At 38.9% G+C, this 24,522-nt stretch overlaps 1 protein-coding gene across 7 annotated transcripts in view; it reads left to right on the forward strand.

The window, feature by feature from the left end:
• The first annotated feature begins 538 nt into the window (after positions 1–538).
• Positions 539–24,522, forward strand: part of SARDH (sarcosine dehydrogenase) — a 142,891-nt gene continuing 118,907 nt past the window's right edge. The window contains exons 1-9 of one of the 7 annotated variants that reach the window (XM_074210762.1): positions 539–673; positions 1,055–1,142; positions 2,723–2,861; positions 4,961–5,042; positions 5,404–5,782; positions 15,445–15,623; positions 16,776–16,955; positions 18,775–18,898; positions 19,852–19,952. In XM_074210762.1, coding sequence (XP_074066863.1) covers positions 5,467–5,782; positions 15,445–15,623; positions 16,776–16,955; positions 18,775–18,898; positions 19,852–19,952 — 900 coding nt within the window. In that variant the 5' untranslated portion in view covers positions 539–673; positions 1,055–1,142; positions 2,723–2,861; positions 4,961–5,042; positions 5,404–5,466. Of the gene's footprint in view, positions 674–1,054; positions 1,143–2,722; positions 2,862–4,960; positions 5,086–5,403; positions 5,783–15,444; positions 15,624–16,775; positions 16,956–18,774; positions 18,899–19,851; positions 19,953–24,522 lie in introns of all 7 variants that reach the window. The other 6 variants (XM_074210765.1, XM_074210760.1, XM_074210763.1 and 3 more) reach the window with 6 other exon arrangements.

Genomic DNA, 24,522 nt, shown 5'->3' on the forward strand with positions numbered 1-24,522 from the left:
CCCTATTTCTTTGGATAGCAATCTATCAATGAAAATGCTCAAGCAGAGTCTGGATGATCATTCATCATGCTATAGAGGCAATTCCTTCCCGAGATGTGAAATTCTCCTAACCTCAGAAACTTCCTTCCTGTTCTGAGACTGAATGCATACAAGCACACACAAGCACACTTTGAAGAAGTTAGAAACCCGTGAACAGAATGGGAGAGGGGTGGCTAATAGTTTAAGGTCTTCCAAGAAACCAGAGCCACCTGGGTTTTTCTAGTCTCCCTCCCCAGTCTGACAAATACTATCACACTCAGAACAATGTATTGGAGGGAGTGTAGAATGTCCCTGTTCAATTCCAAGTTCTGGAAATTGCTGATGGGAGTCAGGGCCTATCCTTCTAAAGGCTTCCTAGGAGAGAAAGTAAGCTAGGCCTCAGGCCTTTATCTACACTCCAGTAAAGCACAAAACTAGCCAGCAGGGCAGCCTTTTGTTTCTCTCCAAGTGAACCAGATCCCTGGCAGCTGAAATGCAGCCTGGGAGCAAAGCCAGGCCACAGGGGAGAGGCGGAGACAGCAGCAGCAGCAGCAGCAGCAGCAACACAGCCGATGCAAGAAGCAGGGAGTAAGGGGAAGCCGGCTCTCTAACAAGTAGTTTTTCTCTGCCTTGGGGTTGGGAACCCTCTCTTCAGGTGGGTGACCAGGTCTGAGAATCTTTGGAAAACACCGATTGCCCTCTTGGAGGCAGAGGGGAGGGGCACAAGGGGGATGGTGGTCTGGGCTGGGGAAGGCTGAGAACCAGATGTTGAAGGAGAGAAAGCGCTCAGGTTACAGGGCTCTGCTCCTTCACCTTCCCCTTCCCCCAAGTCTATGGGGCCTAGGGCACCATATAGAATCAGCCATAGGTGAGGGCATTGCTTGGGGGGCCTGGGAGGGAGAGATAACAGTGCTAATTCCAAAAAACCCAAACGGGTCCCTAGATCTGAAGTTCTTAGCAGAGCTGCTTCTAATCCTGGATTTGAATTCTTTATCTCTTCCCTCTTTCCCAAATTCCCCTCTTCCAACATTATCAGAGGATAAAATTGAACACCCCAAGAAGGAAAGAAAGAACTACCCCAACCTGTAGGTGCTGACTCAGCAGGGTCCAGTTTAAAAAGCCAGGTATGTAAGTGATAGAGAAAAAGCTGGGTTAATGATAAAACCAGCTGTCTCAGAATGAGTCCAGGACAAGGGGCATATCCTGACACTCACCCCATCAACCTCCAACCCCCACTCCCAAAGATTGCTGTGAACTTTTAGGCCAAGTTTCTATTGTCTTAGGGGAGGTGTTTGGCATAGGATTTGTGATAGCCCCATTGGGGATGGTGTGTGAGAGTTCAAGGTAGATCTAGGAGTGGAGAAGAAGCATATGTCTGGTTCCCATACAAGTCACTACAGGCAAAGGTGCCAAGCCATTTGAGCTCTAAAGAACTCCCTGTGTCAAAATCATGGTGTCTAAAATCTCACCACCAGAGTAATTCCTTTGGTCACTGAAGGTTTCTTAGACATTGAGTCCTCAATAAGATGAAAAATGCCTAGTAGGCTTTATAGATCTAATCTGCAAGGGACCTCAGATGGATCAGCATCTGATCCAACATCCTCACTCCTCTCCCATTTTTACACATAAGGAAACTGAGGTCAGGGAAGTCCAGTAATTTGCTTAAAGTCATTCAGGGAATAAGTATCAGAGATAGAATAGGAACCTAATTTTTCAAATGGTAGATCTAGTGATCTTCCCACTTTGGGAAGTTGTTTCAAGCCACCTTAGAATTCTTATCTACCTCCTTGGCAAGAATTAGGCTACAGGAAGCCAGGACCAAGACCCTACATCAGGGGGGAGCATGGATGGGTAGTGACCCAATTCTCCACTGTGAGTGGAGGCTCTTCAGTGGGCAAGAATCATTACTGCTGTCCCCATCACCCACCACAGTACTGAGGTACATTGAATAGAAAAAGGTATCTGCAAATAAACTAAATTTTTTATCCTAGGCTCCTCTCTCCCTATCCAACTACATTTTTCCTTAGTAGAATGTAGAGGGTCCAATTTGTTACCAATATACTTTAACTGTTTAGAATTCAATCAGGGATCATAGGATTTAGAGGTGCATGGACATTCAGAGAGCATCTTAGTTCAAGCCCTCCCCTCTCATTTTCCAGGTCAGGAAACAAAAGCATGGAGTTTTGGCCAGAATTTGAACCCGTACTCATCTCTCCAAATTTCATAACTTTCCAGTATCTTAGGTGTCATTCTATTTGCATTCCATTGCTTAATATTAGGTAGAGGGGAGTGGAGGAGGGTAGAAAATGGGGAGGGGGGGTTGTATTAGGGAGCCCATAATTCCATGAGGAAGCTGGCCTACTCTTGTTGAAGCATAAAGCTACAAGTCTCTAACCACAGTCGCAAAGTAACATGGTTAAGTGTCCTGAGAGGATTGCAGAAAGAAAGCATCCTAGGAGTATACAGGGAAAGATGTAGCCTTTGGCCAGCACCTTTATATCTACCAACCACGCCACCCCTTTTAAAAATTATAAGTCGAATGCAAAAAGGCAGCATGGTCTGCCCTTCAGAATTAAGCCTGTAAGATTCTGACTATGTCTTACAGACAAATATTACAATATTCTAATTTGCATGTTTATGGGGTTGTAACGAACTTGAATAGTCTTTCCTGCTCCTTCCCCTACCCTGCTTTCTTCTCTTTTAGCAATGAATCACTAAGGTATATTGGATGGTTCTTGTCCTTCATTACTAAAGAAGAACAAAACAATGTCACTATGTTGGAGACAAGTTATATAGTATGTCTGATGGACTGATCAGGTGGATACGAGCATGGATGGATACAGGTCTGACACAGTCCATGTGAACATCTGAGGTGGATTCTCTAAACTTGTGTATCTCACATTTCCTTTGAGTTCCTTCCATTCTGCCTTGCTCACTGAGCACAGCACCCTCTCTGAAGAGGGAGGATCCTGTACCAGTATCTTCCTTGCCTCACAATTATAAAGTTCTTAAGAGAGACCTTAAGGGTGTCATTGTATCGATTTTTTCTGAAACCTCCTCCTTATTGCCCCACCTGGGAGAACACTTGCCCTGTATGAGTTCTCCATAAAATAGCTTTTTTGGCCTGGAATAGTTTATAAAAACATGGAGGTGTTTCTTCTTTTCTTTTGAGAGAGACTTTCCCTCAACCTCAGGAAACAAGTGGATACTCTGGGTTTTTCCCCCTACTCTTTTCTTTTTAATAGGAAGAAAATGGAAGTATAACCTTATGTAATTCCTCCCTTCTCTTCCTTTTAGTCCACCATCCCCTGCCTTTTGAAACTAGAAAAGGTTGCTCCTGACTTCTTTTCCTCTAGGTTCCATACTCCTTCTTCACCTGACTTTGTTGACCAGTAATCAAATGGTTGTCTAGGGTTCAAATCCCAACTACTACTTTCTAATTTACCTATATGACCTTGGGTAATTCATAAAATCATAGATTAAGAGTTGGGGGTGTGGGTATATTATAGATAATCCAGTTCAATCCCCTCATTTTATAGACCAGGAAAAAACTTTGAGAAATAAATGCCTTACTCAACCCCTTGTCCATAGTCACAGAGCTAATAAGAATCAGAGGCAGGCAAGATTTGAACCCAAGTCTTCCTGTCTATAACACTAGCTACTAAGTCCTGCTGCCTCTCAATTACTTCTCCTGTTTTGATTTCTATTTCCTCATGTGTAAAATGAGGGGTTTCGACTTATTGAAGAAAAATATTAATAACCATACTCTGTAACTTAGGCATGAGTCTACCAGAAACATTTTTATTACTAAAACATTTTTCTAAATCCAAGCATATCTAATCTTAAGAGAAAAAGTCCAAATTGACAGCCTCTTCATTCCCAGATCCCCCTGTTCTTCAACCTTTCCTCAAAGACAATTTGAGGTAACTTTGAAAGTAATCTTAAAAAAGGAAAATGTTACAAACTGATAAAAATGATTTTTTATTTACTTTCTACTCTTTCTAAGAAAATAATATTCTTCAGACAGGCTCTGGAGAACTATCTTCCTAAAATTACTTCTTCCTCTTTCCACGCCCCTTACGGGCTTTCTCCCACCCCTCAGCTGTTCCCAGAATATCTCATATAATTCAAAGGACTTCTCTATGATCACTATGACTTCTGGAAAGAGAAAAGAGGGGAATGAACTTTGTTGACTGATTGCCTTCAATTAAGCCAATACCCCAGTCACTTCTGGAAAATAATCTTATCACAATCAGATTCTTTTTGTTCAAAATTCTTTTCCCCTCGTTATCCTTATTCTTGGGACCTTAACCTTTTTCTTGATATTCTATAAATTTTCCTATAGGGAAAAGTCAGAAAAGAGTTTTAGATTAGAAAAATTTTCAAAATTTTTTTATTGAACTAAAAAAGAAGTTTTTAATATGCTTTCAGAGACTAGAGTTTCCAGCTCTGGGTCCTGATGACCCCTGTGGGTTTGGAGCCAGTTCAAGCCAGTTCTATCAACTTAAATTTTCAGTGTGTGAACATTTACACCTTGGAAATCAGAAATCAGGGCCACAAATCAGGGCTTGATTTATTGCTTTGTTGATTGTCTTGACTTAAGAAAGTGACAATTGTTGTTGAGTCATTTCAGTAGTGTCTGATTCTTCATGACCCTATTTGGGGTTTTCTTGGCAAAGATATTTAAGTGGCTTGTCATTTCCTTCTCCAACTCATTTTACAGATGAGGAAACCAAGTTAAACAGAATTAAATGACTTGTGGAGGGTCACATAGCTAGTAAATGTCTGAGATCAGATTTGAACTCAAAAAATCTTCCTGACTCCAGACCCTGCTCTCTAACTACTGTGCTACCCAGTTGCTAAAAAAGTGATAGAGAAAAATGTTAATAATACACATAAAGCTTAAAAATGTGTGGTGGATATGAATTTGTTTTTCTTTCAGAAGAGTCAATTGTTAAACATTTACCAGCACTCCACTGGTTTGAACAGTCAGGGAAGGCTCCAAGGGGCAAGGTGGACCTTAGGTAAGACTGAAACTGGTGACTACAAGGAAGGAAGGCTTCCCAGGTAGTTCTTGTGTACCTCTTGTTTGTATGTAGTTGTTTGCATGTTGTCCCTCCCCTTTAGACTGTGACTTCCTTAAACTGATTTCTGCCCCTTTCCCTTTCTTTATATTTCCAGTTATAAATATAGTAGTAAGCATTCAATATGTGGAAATCACTTTATAAATGCTTGTGGTGGAAAGCAATAAATATATAGATAAAGTGATCATATTAAGATTTTCCCTAGTCTGAGGGACTTGGAATGAAAGTGTGACAGTATTTAATCTGATCTTTCCCGTGTTATTTAGGTAATCTGAGTCTCTCTGTCTTCCTCCATTCCCAGTATCTGCCAGGTTTGAAGAAGATTCCTGCTCTCAACGACTAGCTCCTAGCTTTTCAGTTTCCCATGTCTTCTCTGAAGAGAGCACTGAGAGTGGTAGCTTTCCACCCTCACCCATGGAGACCTCAGCTCCGGCTCCTGAGTACTTCCAAAGGCCCCACCACTGAAAAGAGTGTGCCCTACCAGCGGACCCTGAAGGAAGACCAGAACTCTGTAGCCCCGGGGCCTACCCGGCCCCTCCCCAAGTCAGCTGATGTAGTGGTCGTGGGTGGAGGCAGCCTGGGTTGTCAAACCCTGTACCATCTGGCCAAGCTGGGCCTGACCAACATTGTACTGTTGGAGAGAGATAAACTCACTTCAGGAACCACCTGGCACACTGCAGGTGAGTATAATTTGGGAAATAGTAAAGCCTTTAGGGGTAGGAGCAGTGAGAACAACCATGGGTAGAGAGAGAGTTCTCTCCTTGAGAGTATCTCAGTGCCAGTTAGAATGCATCTGAAGAAGTATGGCTGGGGCGGCTAGGTGGCGTAATGGATAAAGCACCGGCCCTGGAGTCAGGACCTGGGTTCAAATGCAGTCTCAGACACTTAATAATTACCTAGCTGTGTGGCCTTGGGCAAGCCACTTAACCTCGTTTGCCTTGCAAAAAAAAAAAAGTATGGCTGGGGCCAGGTTGTTTTTCATCTTGGATGCCACATTTTAAGACATGCATTCACAAGTTAGACAGTTGCCAGCTTAATATAAATCTATGCAGTGATCAGTAGAAGGAACTGGAGAAGGCTAGAGGGCCACAGGACTTTATTTTATATATATATATATATATATAATCTGCTTAACTCTGTTGGACATAAGATCGTGCATATAAAATTGGAAGGGACTCCTGAAGTCTTTGTTTTCCATATTTTCTTATATACTTCATATTTTATCATTTTCATTTGCTACTTTTGAGTTATTTTCAGTTATGGCTGAGTCATCATGACCCCACTTGGGATTTTCTTGACAAAAATATTGGGGTAGTTTAACACTTTCTTCTCCGGATCATTTTACTAGGATCACACAGCTAGCATCTGAGGCCACATTTGAACTCACAAAGAGGAGTATTCCTGACTCTAAACCATACACTCTATTCACTCTGCCACCTAGCTCCCATAATTTTCGTAGCACCATGTTCCATTACATTAATATACCATAATTTAGTCAGTCATTCCCCATTTTCTGGATATATACATTGCTTTTAGTTTATTGTTATTATTAACAAAGTGGTTATAAATATTTTTGGACAGAAGTCTTTTTGCTTTTTATGATGACTGTCCTAGATATGGAGATGAGGGTTGCTTGACAGATAAGGTAATTAAGACTTAACTGGGATTAGATTACTTCAGCAGTAGGAAATTTCAGGGATTGCTATCCAAGTTCAATATTATGGAGAACTTTCTAAGTGCCACTCGACTGGAAAGAGGGCTCTTACAATGCTTCCATCTTGGATTTACATGTAGCCCTTGTACTCACCCCATTCTCAAAAAGAATCCATGTCATGAGAGTAAATTAGAGAAGGGAAGACATTCCTATTTTATGAGAAGACAAAGTAAGGTCTGAAAAAAGTTAAGTAAGGTAGCCTACCCAAGTAGATACTAGATCTAGATAGTAGATAAATATCCTACATCTATCCCATATCTTCTTTCTCCTCCTTCCCTTTTCCACATTTGTCCTTTCAGGGCTGCTATAAAAAGGAGGGGGAGGTTGGTCTAGATGACATCTGAGAACCTGTGTATCTGTGTAAGCTTCCATCAGTCAACATTTACAGATGAATTTGTCAACAGTCTAATTTATTTAATCTTTTCTTTAACATCTATCTGATCTGTCCCTTTCTTTCAGTCCAATATTGTATCTAATCTGGATTGTTCTAACAGCCTTTTAGCTTTTTTTTTCTACTTTTAATACCCCTCAGTTCATACTCTGATAGATTAATTTTCCTAATCCTATTATTCCAGTTTGAAAATTCTGACTAATCATGAGTGCTCCTCCAAGCTCTGCTTGGGTCCTCTTCTCTCTTTTTTTCTCTATTTTACTCTCCTCTTCTTTCCCTTTTTCCTCTCCTTTCTATTATATCATGTCATATCATATAATTTTATTCCTTATTATTTCTCTTGGTGACCTCAACTTGTTTGGATTCAATTTTCATCTCTATCCTTATGATTCTCAGATCTATTTGTCTAGCCCTAACTACTTTCCTGACCTCCAATCTCCCTTCTTCCAGTTGCTAACATAAAAAGGCCAAGGTCTCCCATTGTATCCAGGGTCATCTCCAGTTCCCCGATCCATATCTGGCCACTGGACCCAGATGACTCCAGAGGAGAAAGCGAGGCTGGTGACTTTGTACAGCTCTCCCTCACTTAAATTCAAGTCATGTCATGGCCTCTTTGAGAATGAAGGGTAAACAACAATTGTATATCTCAAATCCATTGATAAACTAAACTCATCATTTCCAAATCTGAACTCATTATTCTCTTCTCCCATACTCTCCTTTTCGCAGGCTTTCATGTTGCCATCAAGGATACTACCATCCTCCCAGGCACCTAGGTTTGAAGTTTAGGTGTCATTGTCAATTCCACCTCTCCCATCCAGGTTGCCAAGTCTTGTCAATTCTACTTTGGAAAACGTTTTTTATTTTGTTTCGATTTGTGCTTTTTGAATCTACTTATTTATTTAGTATTTTATTTTTCCCAGTTACATGTAAAAACAATTTTTAGCATTTATTTTTAAATTTTTGAGTTCCAAATTCTCTCCCTTTCTCATTCCCCACCTCACTCCCCCCATTGAGAAGGCAAGCAGTTTGATACAGATGATATATATGGAGTCATGCAAAACATTTCCATAATAGTTATGTTGTAAAAGAAATCATAGACCCCCTCTAAAAAACCTTCAAGAAAAATAAAGTTTAAAAAAGTATAATTCAATTTGTATTCAGACACCATCAGTTTTTTCCTCTGGGAATAGACAACATTTTTCAACATAAGTCCTTATTAATTTATGAGTTTGACTAGTGATACTGGCCCTACTGGTTCTTGCACACAACTACTCATCTTATCAGTATTTTCACCAGCTATCTTCATACTTGTAACTCCCTCCCTTTTCAATTCTGCTCATTGGTTTCCCTGCCTTCAAATTTCAGCCAAAAATTCTACCTCCCCCTGAGAAGTCTTAGCTAATCCCCTTTAATTAGTACCTCTCTCTGTAGACTATCTCCAATTTATCTGGCATATGTCCTATTTGTACATAACTGTTTGCATATTGAAAACAGTCTTTCTTTTGCCTTTCTTTAGATGCACAGGGTTTAGTACAGTGCCTGGGACATAATGAACACTTAATCAATACTTGTTGACTTGACTGAATCCCTAGCTATGTCTTATGTATCTCTGAAATCCATATATTTATCATCTCTCATGATATATAATAATATTCCAATAAATTTATGTAACATATTTTGTTTAGTCATTCTTTAACAAAACTACCTTTGTTTCTACTTTTTCTGCCATCACAAAAAATGCTTCTGTGACTATTTTGGTATGTATGCATAGAACCTTTCTGTCTTTTTAAAAAATTGTTATTTATTTTAAGGCAATGGGGTTAAGTGACTTGCCCAAGGCCAGTTAGACAATTATTAAGTGTCTGAGGATAGATTTGAACTCAGGTCCTCCTGACTTCAGGGCCAGTTCTCTATCCATTGAGCCACCTAGCTGCCCCTCTTTCTTTCTTTAAACTCCTTGGAGCATAGGTCTAGAAATGGAATCTCTGAATCAAAAGATAAGGAAATTCTAGTTGCATTTTTCATATAATTCTAAATTATTTCCCAGTATAGTTGCTTCAATTCATAGTCCTACCAACAGTATATTGGTGTATCTATCTTTTCACCACCATCTTTTGTCATCTGTATTAATTTTCTAGGTATGAGATGAAGCATCAGAGTCATTTTAATTTGAATTTCTATTTTGGTGGCTTGTAGTAGTCACATTTAGTTGTTATTAGTTTGTAATATTGTTGAGGACTTTGTTCATATCCTTTAATTACTTGTGTATTAAGAAATAGCTCTTAGCATTATATATTTGTGTTAATTTCCTAAATATCAAGGATGTCAAGCTTCTATCAAAGATACTTTATGCAAAGATGTTTTTAAATTCAACAGTTTTTTTCCCTACTTCTGGCTGCACTGATTTTGCTCATGCAAAAGCATTTTAGCTTCAGATAATTTTATTTCTTTTTTTTTCAATAATATCTTTTAGTTTTTGGTTAAGAAGTTGGAGTGGAACTATTATATTGTTCCAGGTGATAGGTGAAGAGGGCCTGAACGGGGGTTGTGGCTGTATCAGTACATGAAAAGTACATATAAAGTGATGTTGTGAAGGTAGAAATGGCAAGGTTTGGCAATAGATTGGATATGTGTGATGCATGAAAAGTGTCAAGAACAACAGTGAGATTTTGAACATAGGTAACTGAGAAGATAGTTTAATAGGGAAGGGAATAGGAAGAGGTGATATTATAGGAAAGGAATGAGCAATAGGGGAGATAATGAACTCTACTTGGGGCATTGTATCTGAGGTGCCTATGGGACAGATCAGTTTGAGATCACTAAAAGGCAGTTGATGATGTTTGAAGAGTCTCTCTATCCCCCAGGTTAGGGCTGGTTGAGCAGGACTGGGAATCATCTGCATAGAGATGATTACTGAACCCATGAGAACTGATGAGATCTCCAAATGAGAGGAAAAAAAAGAAGAGGGTCCATGACAGAACCATAGAGTACAACCAGGTAGTGTGGATTTACATGGATGAATTAGGAAAAAACCATGAGAGGGCAATGTCAAGAAAAGTGGAGAGAGGAAAGTATCCAAGAGGAAAAAGTAATCAACAGTATCATATGCTGCAGAGAAAAAGAAAGATGATTTGGGCTTTGGTAGTTAAGAGATCTATAATATTGAAGAATGTGCTTTAAGCTGAATGTCATGGCAAGAATACACCAGAAGTTTAGAAGAGATTGAAAGGAGAGGAAGTAGACAAATTTTTCAAGAATTTTGGCCATGAAGAGGAGGCAAAATAGTAGATAGGGAGAGATTGAAGGAGAGAGAGAAACAGAAAGAGGAAGAAGAAGAAAGAAGAAAAAAGAGGAGGAGGAAGAGGAGGAGGAAGATGAAGAGGAAGATAGTGAGGGTAGAGGATAGTGTATAGTAGACTTTGTTCACCAAAGGGTCAAGCTAGGGAGGGAAGGAGAGTGGTGAAGTAAGCACAGGGGTTATGACCTCAGAAAGAACTGAGGGATGGAAGAAATGAAAATGAAGGTGAGAGTGAAGAATAGGGTTGGACAAATTCAAAGATTATGATCAGATAAAGGAATGTCAGAGATTGTGAAGAAGGAAATGAAACACTTACAGGTGCTGGCAAGGGAAAGGATATGGAGCTTCTGCCAGTCAATCTATTCTCCTTCAGCAGCCAAAATGATTTTCATATTTCCTAGAGAACCAAAATAGAAAATCCTCTGGCACTCAAAACCCTTTATAATCTGCCCCCAACTCTCAATCTTTTCAGTCTTTTTACCCCTGACTCCCTAAGGCAGACTTTTTGATCCAGTGGCTTCTTAGTTGTTCCATGAATAAGACATTTCACCTTGCAGCACCAGGCATCTCCATGTCTGTGATGCTCTCTCTTCATCTCCACTTTTCTGCCTATTCTGGCTTCTTTCAAGTCCCACATTCCACAGGAAGCTTTTCTCAACCCTTCTCAATCCTAATGTCCTTTCTCTGTAGTCTCCTATTTATCCTGTATATAGTGTTTTGTGCATACTTGTTTGCTTGTTTTCTCCACCATTAGATTGTGAACCCCTTTAGATTATGAGCTCCTTGAGGGCAGGGACAGTCTTTTGTCTGTTTTTGTATTCTAATGAATATATAGTATATAGTAGTTTGTGTGTGTATATATGTGTGTGTGTGTATGTATGTATGCATATATAACACACACATGTTGAAATTCACTAACATGAAGGAAGGAAATGGGGGGAAATTAAAATTTTGCACCAGACACTGAAGAAGATAGCTGAGTGTCCTTGGGTATTGACAGATAATATCTCCAAGCATTGAATTTGCATTGCAGCAAGGAAGAGCAGTATAAATAGACTCTGGAAGGGGCATGCACAGCCAGGAAGATTCTAAATCCTCCGCTATGACCAACAAGTCAGGGGGGTAGGAGAGAAAGTATAACCAGTACTGGAAATGAGGGAAACAGTGTCATCACAAGGGAGCTGCATTTCACTGAGGACCAGAAGACACAACAAGAAAGGAAAAGGTTTAATATCAATTAATTAACAATCATTTATTAAGTGTTACTGGGTTCCTGATCCTGGGGACTCAAATAGAGGCAAAGACAATACTTGTCCTCAGGGAGCTTACTTTCTGATGGGGCAGTTGCAAATGATATGCATGAACAAGAAATATATAGGATAAATTGAAAGTAATTCCAGAGAGAAAGCATTTTAGTTAAGAAAGTTCAGGAAAGGTTTCTTGTAGAGGGTGGGATTTTAACTGAGACCTGAAAGAAGCCAGGGAAGTCTGGAAGTGGAAAGGATGAGGAAGAGGATGGAAGACAGTGATAATATGAGAAAGATGAAAGAAAATTGATTTATTTTGGAATGAACATTTTAGCAGGCACAATGAAAGGGGCAAAGATATGGAGTAGAACATTTCAGAGAATGGTAAGGTAGAGTAGAAGAAGATACTTATGACAAAGCAATAAATTGAGTTTAGGGAATTAGCAGTCAGGGTTCAAAATCTTTGGAATGTAAATAGTATAGGTAGTAGGAATGTGTTGAGGATTGATCAATGAATCCAGGCAGAATATTAGTGACTGTAGAGAGGTCAATTGAGGGAGATTTTTCAAAATCCTCCCTCCAGATTCAACCTCCTAGCAGGTGGTGCTGTGGTATCATTTGAGACATCAAGAACCCTACCTCTCATCTGGCAGGAGCAGGAGGAAGTATGGGATTCCAGTCAGGAGAGAGCAGGAAGAGAAGGGGGGAGGAGATAGAAAAAGTCTAGTCTTCAGTGTGTGGCCTTGTATTTGAAGTGATCTTAAGGTAGGTGGGCTTCTGTTATCTCCAGAAAAAAAAGATACTTGATTAACTTATATGAAAGTATGGGACTTAGGCGACAGAACATTAGTTCAATATTTGCTACTTGATAGAGTGGATAGAGTGCTTTTACTGAAGTTAGGAAGGTTCATCTTGTTGCTGATTATTAAAGATTTAAAGATAGAAGACAGAAGATTTAAGGCCACTGAAAAGGTGAAAGAATTTGAGCCTTCTGGGATGTTAAAATTGATCAGGATTTTATTATGAAATATAACAAAGTAAACAGAACAAAAGATTTTCCTCCTGAAGGGTTAACAAGCACTTTAGGATGCCTTGAATAACAAAAGGCTAGGAGAGGTTGTTTGGAGAACAGAGACAGAGGGAGAGGGATAGGTAAAGAGAGAGATAAGGAACAGTCCAGAGGAGTTTGACTGGGCCAGATGGGCAGACCAGCCCTAAGTGGTGGTCCAACTCCAGTTTTATAGCCTTGTCCTTTATCTGGGCACTGAAGGCAAAAGAGGAAATCCCTCCCCACCTTATGTGACAGAAACCATGTAAACTTGAAGGCTGGGGGTTGGGAATAAGGAGACAGGATACAAATTTTACATTAAACAATGAAACAATAGGAGTCATTTTATATCTCAAGAGCAAAGAACTTTCCACACCCTTAATAAGCTCCCCAGATTTTAACAGCAGTAAAAGATTACAGATTTTGTTTCTGCTACATTCATAATTCTCATCAGTCTTAACTGTTGACCCTGAACAAGTCACTTAACCTTGTTTTTCCTCAGTCCCTCATCTATAACATTAGCTAGAGAAGAAAATGTTAAACCACTCAAAAATCTTTGCCAAGAAAACTCCAGAGGGATCATGAAGATCAGATATGACTGAAAAATGGTACAAGAATAAAAACTTCTCTTCTCCAATTCCTTAAGAATCCCTTAAATGTTTAGCCCCTTTCATCCTTTTTTTGTACTCAGATAATTTAGGTGGTGAATAGAATGCAGGGCCTAGAGTCAGAAAAGCTCATTTCCCTCAGTTCAAATCTAGCCTCAGAGAGACATGATTGAAATGATTATCAATATCACTCTTTGTTCTTTCTTTTACACTAAATCTAGTTTGTTTGTTAAACAACAACCTATACATATTAGAGTATTGCTTAAATTATTTAGTGTTTTCTTAATTATAGGACTTATTTGCCTTTCCTCTGTTTCTCTTGTTTGGAATGTTTGTTGCCCAAATGCAATATCCATCTTTATTTTTTGTCTTTTCTTTTTGTTTTGTTTTGTTTTGTTTTATTTTGATTGAGGGATGGGATTGGGGCAAGACTGACTCAGATAGCTTTTTTGTTCAAGGTTCATCTTTTTGCCTTGATGATTAGGTTAATTTTTACCAGATAGGTTACATGGGTTGCAACTTGAATTCTATCTCTATATGTCTCATCTTCAGGATCAGTCATTTTGGCCAACATATAATTCATGTGTTCTTTCAAAATTACTATCTTTTGTCTTTCTTCTGTCAAATTTTTTTCCACTTACATATTTTGAGTATAAATTTTCCCCTAAGAGAGAATGTGGTATAATGAATAGAAATGTCTTCAGAGTTTGGAAGAGATAGGTTCAAATCCTACTATAAGGCACATACCAGCTGTGACTGGTATGACTCTGAGACACTGAGTTGCAGAAAGAGATCTACATTGATGAAGTTTTTCACCCACATGTCCCTATACTGATGAAATCACAGGTTTGGTTGAAAAAGAAAGAAAGAAAAAGAAAAAACCATGATTGTCCTTTTCAGAGCATTTACTTTCTTTGAATAGATTTTGTTGTTCTGTATCTAAAATATTTGCTCTGTTGTCTCATTAATTCTGATATGAGTCCTCACATTTCTGCCCTAATTTCTACTCTAATGCTTTCTTTTTAAGTTTTATTTCTCTTTTGATCCATTCTGGAGTTTCTTGCTCTTGTTCTGTGATCTCTCAGGAGTTCTCAGGATTCTATTTCATTGGGATTTCGGGGCTAATTTTCTTTCATATTTTATTACTTGTTTAATGAATTAAGGTTTTTAAAAATTTACACATTTTTCCTTCAGTCTTTTTTAAATAGCAGAGTTGGTATATTTACTTAGGAGTTAGGATTTTATCAGTCTTTCATCTTAAGCTTCTTGTTTTTCAGCCTTTTTCTGGAAGAGCCAATAGCTTGCTTCTTTGGGCTCTTTTCCTTCCTCTGTTGATTATAATCCCATAGCTTCAGGGGTCATTGTAGGCAGACCCATGTGAAGGACATGACCTATCAATATGCTATAAACCTTTATCCCTTTCTGGTTGAAATTATGACTGGAGGATCATAAGGACCTGCATCCTCAGCCTACTCAGTATTTCTTGCCAACTGTTTCATTTTAAAGATGAGGAAACTAAGACCTAGGGGTGGGAAATGATTTGTCTAAGATGACACATTCTTACAAAACTGATTCTTTATTTCTTGACTGAGACTAGTTTATCTCCCCTTTTCCTAAGAAGGCAAGACTTTCTTTGAATAGCTCAAATCATTTAAGCAGTTACTCTCAGAAAGAAATTTTTTTTTCTTTCTGTAAGCATTTGAATTATGTCCACTATACAGGAATTGTTTGACATCTTTCATTTTGCAAATGGGGATGATTATGGCCCAGAGAGGTGAAATGGATTGTTGTAGGGGATTAAAACGCAAGTCTCTCTTGCTTCCTCAAGGGATTTACACACTGCCTCTACAATTGTAGCACTGGAAAAGAAAACAGGTTATCATAATTGGAGCTTCAAGGACAATCTTGGGCAAGAATGAATAAAGAATATAACTTGTAGGTTCACTATAGGCTATATCCCTCATTAGTTTAAATTGTAGCTAGAGCTAATAAGGACCTGAGTCTTAACCTATACTTATTGTATCTCTTCCTATCAGGTCTCCTGTGGCAACTTCGACCTAGTGATGTGGAGGTGGAACTCTTGGCTCATACACGGCAAGTGGTGAGCCATGACCTTGAGGAGGAGACAGGACTGCATACTGGCTGGATCCAAAATGGGGGACTCTTCATCGCCTCCAACCGCCAGCGATTGGATGAGTACAAACGACTTATGTCGGTAGGTATAGATGGTGTCAGGGCTAAGCTAGGGATACAGGCTTCATGTCTTTCACACTTATCAAGTACTTTCTCCCTCTCCTTTGCTCCCCCCCACCCTTGCTTTTTTTCTCTCTCTCCCTCCTTCCCTTTCTCCTTCTCTCCTTTCTCTGACTCTCTCCCTCTTCCTGTCTCCCTTCTCTCTCTCTCTCTCTCTCTCTCTCTCTCTCTCTCTCTCTCTATGTCTCTCTCATACACATACATACATACACAGAATTAAAGAACCCTATAAGACTAAATATATTAAAATTAAGTAACACTTGTCTAAGTTTGATATTCTTAAATTCTTTATTTCTGATCAAAAATTAGTTTCTGAACCTCTGATAGCTATAAAAAATTGTTGTTTCAATGTGTAAAAATGTCAGTCTGCTATGTAAGGCCTATCCCCAGCATCTAAAGTGTTGACTTCATCTGTGCCAATACTACCTTGAAGGCTGTGATGGCACCAATAAATTCCTTTACCTGAATCAACAAACCACAAGATAAGAGATATGTTGGATAGGGATAGGGGAAATCCTAAGACTATTTGCAAACATTCCTTTTTAGTGTAAGTGGGACTCTTATCAATAACAATTTGAAGCAACTATTATAAGTTATCAGATGATAATATTGTAGAATTATGACGTATATGTTAAATCTCATTGGTTACCTGACTCAGTTTTATGGTTCTTTGTCCTCTATATAAAATGCCCCCAGAATTTTGTATCAGTGTTGGCATTTGTAAGGATGTCATCCACCCATGGATTATAAAACTAACTTTGTTGTTTCATTTTTAGCCTAAGAAAATTATGGTTAACACACTGTAAGGCATTCAAAGAAGCAAGAGACTGCTGTGGGTGGGAGCAAAGGGAGAAAGTTCTGAAGGGAATGAGATTTAGGTCAGTCTTTAAAGGAAAGGTAGTATTTGGAGACATATGGGGAAGGTGGGAGTTGAATTCCACCCTTCAAAAGAAGCATGAAAAAAAGGGAAGAGCTGGAGAATGAAACTGGAACATTCTTGGGAGGTAAGATCTGCAGGGCTAGATTAGAATTCATTTTAGGGGCTAAAAAGAGGGGTCAGAGGTCTGATTTGAGGAGAATCAGAAGAATCTTTCTCTTTTTATCTTACCCTTAGCTTGGCAAAGCCTATGGGATAGAGTCCCATGTCTTGACACCAGCAGAAACCAAAGCACTATATCCACTGATGAATGTGGAGGATCTCTATGGCACCCTCTATGTCCCCCATGATGGCACTATGGACCCTGCAGGCACTTGTACCACTCTCACCAGGGCAGCCACTGCCCGAGGAGCCCAGGTATGAAAGTCACTTCAAACCCTGGATGCTCTCCTTCCTCAGGACCTTAGGGACTTCTCCCCACCCAGAAAAGAGCACTACATTCTGAGGCAGGAGAACTAGGTTGCATTTCTGCTTTACTTGATGACACTGGGCAAGTTGTGTAAGTTTTCTGTGCCATATTTCCCTAATCATGAAAATGGGTGACCATGTTTTCCTTCTGGGACAACCAGAGGAATTGGCAACATTGGCAGGAGGACCTTGCTGATTTCAGAGCCAGGTAGATGGCACCCTGGATAATGGGGTGGCTTTGAAGTCAGGAGCCACAGTGATTTGATTTTGAAGGTAGAGTCAAATAGCTCCATTTGAATCCCAATGGATTTTAATTGAAGTCTGGTTTTCCAGAGCGATATTCCAAAAAAAATCTTAAATGAAAACTACAGAAGACAAAAAGAATTGTCCCAATTAAAAACCCAACAATGGTAGAAAAAATAAATGGAGAAGAAAAATATAGCCCCACTGAACCCCAAGGCATATAAACAATCAAACTCTATATTCCTTTAAACAAAGCACCCGAATGTAAGGATATGATTCCCCACTGGACCCAAATCACTCAGACTCTTACTGATTGGTCAGATGAAGCCTCACTTGCTCATTGTTTTGATTTTGATGGCTCAGAGTGAGTGTGAATAGCAATTATTTCTGTTCTGGCCAAAATCTCTGAGGGTCTTCCCCTCCCAAATCAATTCTTTTGTAAATATAAAGTAGACCATCTTTTACCTCAGTTCTTACCTAGCCTTTGATTATTGAATGGTTATTGCCTCACACAACCTGAGACCTGGGAAAAACCTTAGCTTAAGGTTGTCTCCCACTGCATCCTGGGCCATCCTCAGTTGTCCTGACCTATTCCTTGACATTGGATTCAGATGATAGAATGGAGGATAGAATGAGGCTCAATTCCTTGCCCAGCTCTGTCTCATTTAAATCCAGTTCACTTGCCAGCAAGACATGATCCTCTCTATGATTTCTCTGTCATCACATTCAACTGAGATCAATGTATCACATGGAACCAATGTAAAGACTAAGAGAATGCCTTCTGTGGGGGGTGGGGGGGAGGGAAGCAAGAATGGGGGAAAAATTGTAAAACTCAAATAAAATCTTTCTTAAAAAAAAGACATGATCCTCCTGATATCAAAGATCATTTTTGATAACAAAGGGTGAACAATAAGAAAAAGAAGAAGGGAAAAAAGTCAGGAAGATCTGTGTTTCAATCTTACCTCAGACTTACTAGTTAAGAGACCCTTGTCAAATCATTTATCCTCTCCAAATCTTTATTTCCTCATCTAAAGAAATGTGATAATAATAACACTTACCTCACAGGTGGTGTGATAGTGAATAATACCTTAAAGTATCATTTTTATAAATGCTAATTATTTGCTATTTTTATTAATAATTATTGTTATTTAGAAGCAAGGAACTGAGTTGTAGGTCCAGCATTTTCCTGCCCATCTCACCATGGAGTCAAGTTCCACCTCATCCCCAGGCAAATGAAGGTCACTTTAAGCAAACTCAATAAATGAACATCTAGATGTTTATATAATAGATAAATCAAAATGTGAATTTTTATTTTTTATGAAATGAAAGGTTCACCTTTATATTTTTCTTGAATGCAAATAAAAAGGCTTTAATTCACAAAATTTGCTATTTATATAAATTAGATAAGAGTCACAGAGATTATGTAAAATAAGATATACCGGCAATCTGGCATTTGGCCTAAGTGTCCTGAATCCAAGGATGGAAATTTGGTTTGTTTCAGTCAACTGTATTTTTTGAATACTAGGTCATTGAGAACTGCCCTGTGACTGGCATTCAGGTACGAACAGATGACTTCGGTGTACGACGGGTGGCAGCAGTAGATACTGACTATGGCTCCATCCAGACTCCCTGTGTAGTCAACTGTGCAGGTGGGAAAGCACAAATATCCATACAGCTCTGTACTAGCCTTTCTTTGGGGTCCCTCCCTGGAATAGGATGAGGAGACAGGGAGAATAAAAAGGTCTCCCTCCCCCACCCTACTCCATAATTCCATATGCTTTGCCATGGTGGGTACACTCCCATGGATTTAGGTAATCCCCAGATCTTTTCTTAATCTGGTATAAATGAAAGATTAATTGCTTTGAAGCCAGGAGCCCACCTTCAATATATTACCTGTGAGAACTTGGGAAAAATCACAAAATTTCTTGAAAAAAAATGTTATTGATGCTTTAAAAAAAACATTGATATCATTTCCTGTGTCATACAATAGCAAAGATTTATAATTAAAAAGTAAAGGGATGCATTTATCATATCTGATAGCATGGTCCTTATTCAACTCCCATAGACTATACTTCTCTATGGAGAAGAGGGAGATACACTTCATCTATTAAACTTCTGCAGTCAAGATTGGTTAGTGCACTGGTCTGGGTTCTTAGGTCTTTTAGAATTATTTTCCATCACATTATTGTGGTCACTGTATTAGATATTCCCTAGGTTAATCTCTTGTTTACTTCCCTCTGTATCAGTTCATACAAATCTTTTGAGTTACTCAAAAAGTTACTCTTGAATTTATCTTTTTGTGTTAGGTCTTAATTTTCTCATCTGTAAAATGAAGCATCATAGTATCATAGATTTTAAGATGTAAGGGTCTTTCAGGGATCCCTTATATGATAGTTAAAGAAACTGAAACAAGACTTGCCTAAGGTCATAAATATAGTAAATGGATGAGTAGGACTCTGTGTTGGATACTCTTTCCATTGCTCATGGATTAGATGATATCTACTGTTGCTTCCAGATCTGATTCTATGTTTCTTTTATCTCCTACTCTCTGCCTGAAGCCAAGTTGATAATGTTCTCTAATGGGTTTATATTTTACTACCAGGTGTATGGGCGAGTACATTGGGGAAGATGGCAGGAGTGAAGGTGCCACTTGTGGCCATGCATCATGCCTATGTTGTCACTGAGCGCATTGAAGGAATCCAGGTGAGTGGGGAAAGCTTGAAATTGTGGATATTGGCTTCAGAGTCATGAGCACGCACATTCAAATTCTTCCTCAGACTTCTCTCAGCTTCTTCATTCAAAATAATAGCACCTACTTCCCAGGGCTGTGAGGATCAACTTAGATAATATATTCAAAGTGTTTTGCAAATCTCAAAGTACCATATAAATGTAAACTAGTGATCCAGATAATGACAAAAAGCAAGATAATCTGAAATGTCTTTTTTACCTTCAGAAAATATATCACCTCTTTTTCAAAAATGTGCAAAGGATAACTTTCTTTTTCTTAGAGAAAATTCTAAATATATGGCTTATTGTGGAACTCATGAAAGTCATACTGATATGGATTAGGACACTGTAGTAAACCATCATCCACAAGGGAGATAAGCTAGCAAATGAATTTAAGCTAAGAGAAATCATGCTCATTTCTGAAAATAAAAACAGAAAAATGAAACTATCCCTGTCCACAAAGAGTTTACCTTCTGGTAGGGAGGGAGAGACTATACAAGACTGCGGATGTGTTAAAAAAAAAATATTGGTGGAAGGAGATGGAGGAGAGTACTCACAGTTCATGTGACCAAGAACAGTTTCATTTCCATTCATTCACATGGGGAATGACTAAAACCTTAGCCAAGTGGCTGTAAATTGACTAGGTTCTTGAGATCATTTTAGGAATGCCACTGTGTCTGCCTTCCAGAGAGCATGGAAACAGGCTGGAAGAGATTTTTTAAGAGAACAGGCAAATTCTGTGCAGAGAGTGGGACTGGAGAAGACTAGACCCTGGAGTATTAAGGGAATTCCATTACCCTACATTTCCTGATGTCTGCTCCTAGATTTAACCAGGCTCAGGCACCTGGGTCTTCCAGGTCAACAGCAACTGCAGGACTTGGCCTTTTCAGGAAACATGCTGGGGAGCACAGTGCCTTCTTTCAATTAGCCACCAGAGGTCTCTCTTAGGCCACTTTTGCCCCCTTATTATCCTGAAACACTTCAAGATGAAACAGGACAAAACTTTAAAACCTATTATGAGGAGGAGACATCTAGGACCAGTGGAAGGACATCAAAAGGAGGGCAGTTATCAACTCAATATAAGGATAGTTTTCATTGTATCTTTTTATGTTTTCCATTGATAATTTATTTCCTGTAAGCCTGCAGAATTATCTTTAGGAAGGGGGTGACTGTATTTTTATTGTTTGACATTTAGAATTGTTGTTGTTTAGGTTTCTACTCTTCTCTGCTAAGAAATGAGTTGACTGTCTTGTTAAAGTGGTGATTCTAGTGATAGCATGACCATTTATTTAGGATTATCCTGAGGGTATTCATGTTTTGGGTAGAGGTTAGACAAAGTTGAGGTTCCTTCCTACTCTTGAGTATCTGTGGGGGTTTTTTTAATTGAAATAGTCATTAAATTTTTTTAATTCACTTATCTCAGGTTGAAATTCAACCCTCTTATCTGAGCTAGCAATTTTTTATTTTCTTTTTACAATTAAATGTTAAGATAGTTTTCAAAATTTAAATTTTACTCTCTCCTACCTTTCCCAAACCCTTCCCCAAGATAGCAAGTTATACTGATATAGGTAATACTTAAACAGTCATGATATACATATTTCTATATTGGTTGTGCTGTGAAAGAAGAATCAGAACAAAAGGGAAAAACCTTAAGAAAAAACAAAAAAAATTTAAAAAGCGAAAATAGTATGCTTTGGTCTACATTCAGGCTCTGTAGTCTTTCTCTGGATGTTTATAGCATTTTCCATTATGAATCTTTTGGAGTTATATTGAATTAACGTATTGCTAAGAATTACATTTCTAATGTAAGAGCTAAGTTGATAAAAACACAATGTTGTTGTTATTGTGTACAATGTTCTAGTTCTGCTCATTTCACTCCATTTGTGATTTTTTTTGTCTTGGGGTTCTGGGGTAGAGCAAAGGGACCACTGGAATTCCAAATGCAGAAAAAGGACCACCACATTCTTGGATTTGCCTTTGAGTCTGAGGCAAGACTTCCTTAACCTGTAAATATATCTGTGGGGCCTTCTTAATCTTTCTTTGGTGAAAGGGAATAGAGAGATAAATTGCATGGCAGAGATTAAACCAGTAATTAAGGCTAGGCCGGTTTTCCTATCCATGGAGGTACCAAGGGTAAAATGACCAGACATTCTAATTTCAGTGAGAAAGTCTTTCTGTTCTCTGAATCAATCAGACTATGTGGAATGCATCCAGTTCAGGTGCCATTTTAGGAAGGACATCTACAAACTGGAGCATGTCTAGGGGAGGCTGGCAAGGTTGCTGAGGATACTATAGACCAGGTCTTAGGAGGGAAGGGGAAAAGGAATAAAGAAAGGAAGAAAGGAAGGAAGGAAGGAAGAGGGAAGGAGGGAAAGAAGGAAACAAACATTATTGATTGCCTAGTCTGTATCAAACAAAAATCAGTTGAAGGAATTGGGGACAATAAATCTGAAGAACAGAAGAATAAAGTGGTACGGAAGAGGAAGGTATTAACAAGTATTTAGATTGCTACCATATGAGAAAAATCAGATTTGTTCTTAGTCCAAGGAGGAAAGTACTAGAATGATTTGAGATGGAAGAGGTCTATTTATTTTTTAAGGTTTGTTGATATATATTTCTTTCTTTGTTGTCTCCCCATTAGACAGTAAGCTTCTTTAGGTCAGGACTAACTTTTGCCTCTTTTTGTATCCCCAGTGTTTAGCACTATAGTCAATACTTAAATGTGGCTTGTCTGATTGAAAGGTCATCTAGGTTAGCTCCATCATTTTATAGAGCTATCGGTGGAAGTTCCAGAGAGGCAAAGGGGAAAAAAGCCCCACTAAGGACAAAGCAAAAAAAGATCTCCCTCTTTGTCTTTGAGATATTGGAATAGAGACACTGGATGACTTCTTTGCCCCTTCTCCAAGATGTTCTAGAAGAGATTCCAACAGAGGTGCTGCTTGGACTAAATGATCTCTAAGGTTCCCTCTATAAAATGCTGTGATTTTGTTCCTTGTACCTGCATATGTTAGAGGCTGGTCACCTATCCCTCTCCTTTCTTTAAAGTATCCTGTGTGATTTTACAAATTCCCAATTTGTCTACAAATCAACTGTGGTGCTTAATAAGGTGTTGAGGCTATAAGGGGATAACCCAGGAATAGTTTATTGGTCAACAATTATTTATTACAAGCTGGTAACTACAGTAAGTAATAGAAAGATAGAAAGAAAAATCAAAACCACCCTGAGCCTGTAGATGCTTCCATTTTAATGGGAGAGAACATTAAATAACATGTGGATTTAGGGTGTGTTTAAAATTGAAATCCTGGGTTGGAATTCCCTGGTGTCCTTCCTCTAAGGTCATAGCCTTAGGACTTAGCTTAGAGCTAGGGAAAAAATTAAGAAGCAGCTAGGTGGGTCATTAGAGTACTAAACTTGGATTCAAAAAGATCTGAGCTCAAATCCAACTTCAGACGATTACTAAATGTGTGCCTGAATGAATCACTTAATCTCAGTTTTCTGAAATATAAAATTGAGGATAATAAGAGCACTTTTCTCTCAGGGTTGTTGTGATATCAAATGACATAATATTTGTAAAGTGCTTTGTAAACTTTAAAGTCCTCTATAATGCTAGGGATGGTTGTTGGGAAGTAGCTATTGATTTCCCATCCTCACTTGACCCTTTGCTGTTGGTGTGACTACAGGAATGAAAGGTGTCCAGGACTTTCCAGAGGTTCCATTTACCAAAACAAATAGAATCCTATTTTATTATAGGATATGGTGCTTACTTACTATTATTCAGGGGGAAGTTGCCCAATCTCCCCATGCCAGGCTGTCTAATGGGAAAAGCCCTCTAGGCCTCATCTGAGGCTGTTTATTGGCAGGCTGCCCTGGCAGGTGGTAGGCACAGCCCATTGTATACCCTGTCTGCTCCCCATCTGGACCTCCCAGAATCCAGAAGAACCTGGGGGCAACAGGGCTGGTGAGAAAGGCTATTAGAATTTAGCCAGCTACCTCTTGTTTATCTCTCACTTTTTCTCCATCTGGGTGGGCAGAGTAGTGTTGAGGCTTAAAAAAGCCCAATTCTACATCTCAAGTAATAGAAATCCAGCCCACCCACTTCCTAAAATTAACTCAATGGGACTTGTGGAAATAAACCATGGAAGGAACACACAAAAAAGATATAAGGGATACAAGTGCCATTTGGCTCTATCAATCAATCTAATTGCTCATCTGTTCCTGAGAAGTAAAGAAGTATGATGTAGACAATTGATAATCCCTAACTAGAATATGGGTTTGGGCTGAGTAGCTACACTGGTTGTGAGCCTTTTGTATTTTAGAGGGCAAAGGAAGCAAGAGGCTTTCTCAAATCCACCAGCAAATAGCCTTTTTGAATAGCACCATTCCTCCTGAGAAAACTAGACAATACACACTGGAACTGGTAGCATTCCTTTGGTATCAAGGATTAGACTCATGAATCTGTCAAAGTTCTAAGGACTTCCTTTGATAGGAGGTCAGGAGGAGAGCATTATAAATATTATATTGATTTTTAGCATGTGCTAATAGACCT

The sequence above is a fragment of the Macrotis lagotis genome, chromosome 1, assembly GCF_037893015.1.
Source record: "Macrotis lagotis isolate mMagLag1 chromosome 1, bilby.v1.9.chrom.fasta, whole genome shotgun sequence".
NCBI classification, from domain to species: domain Eukaryota; kingdom Metazoa; phylum Chordata; class Mammalia; order Peramelemorphia; family Peramelidae; genus Macrotis; species Macrotis lagotis.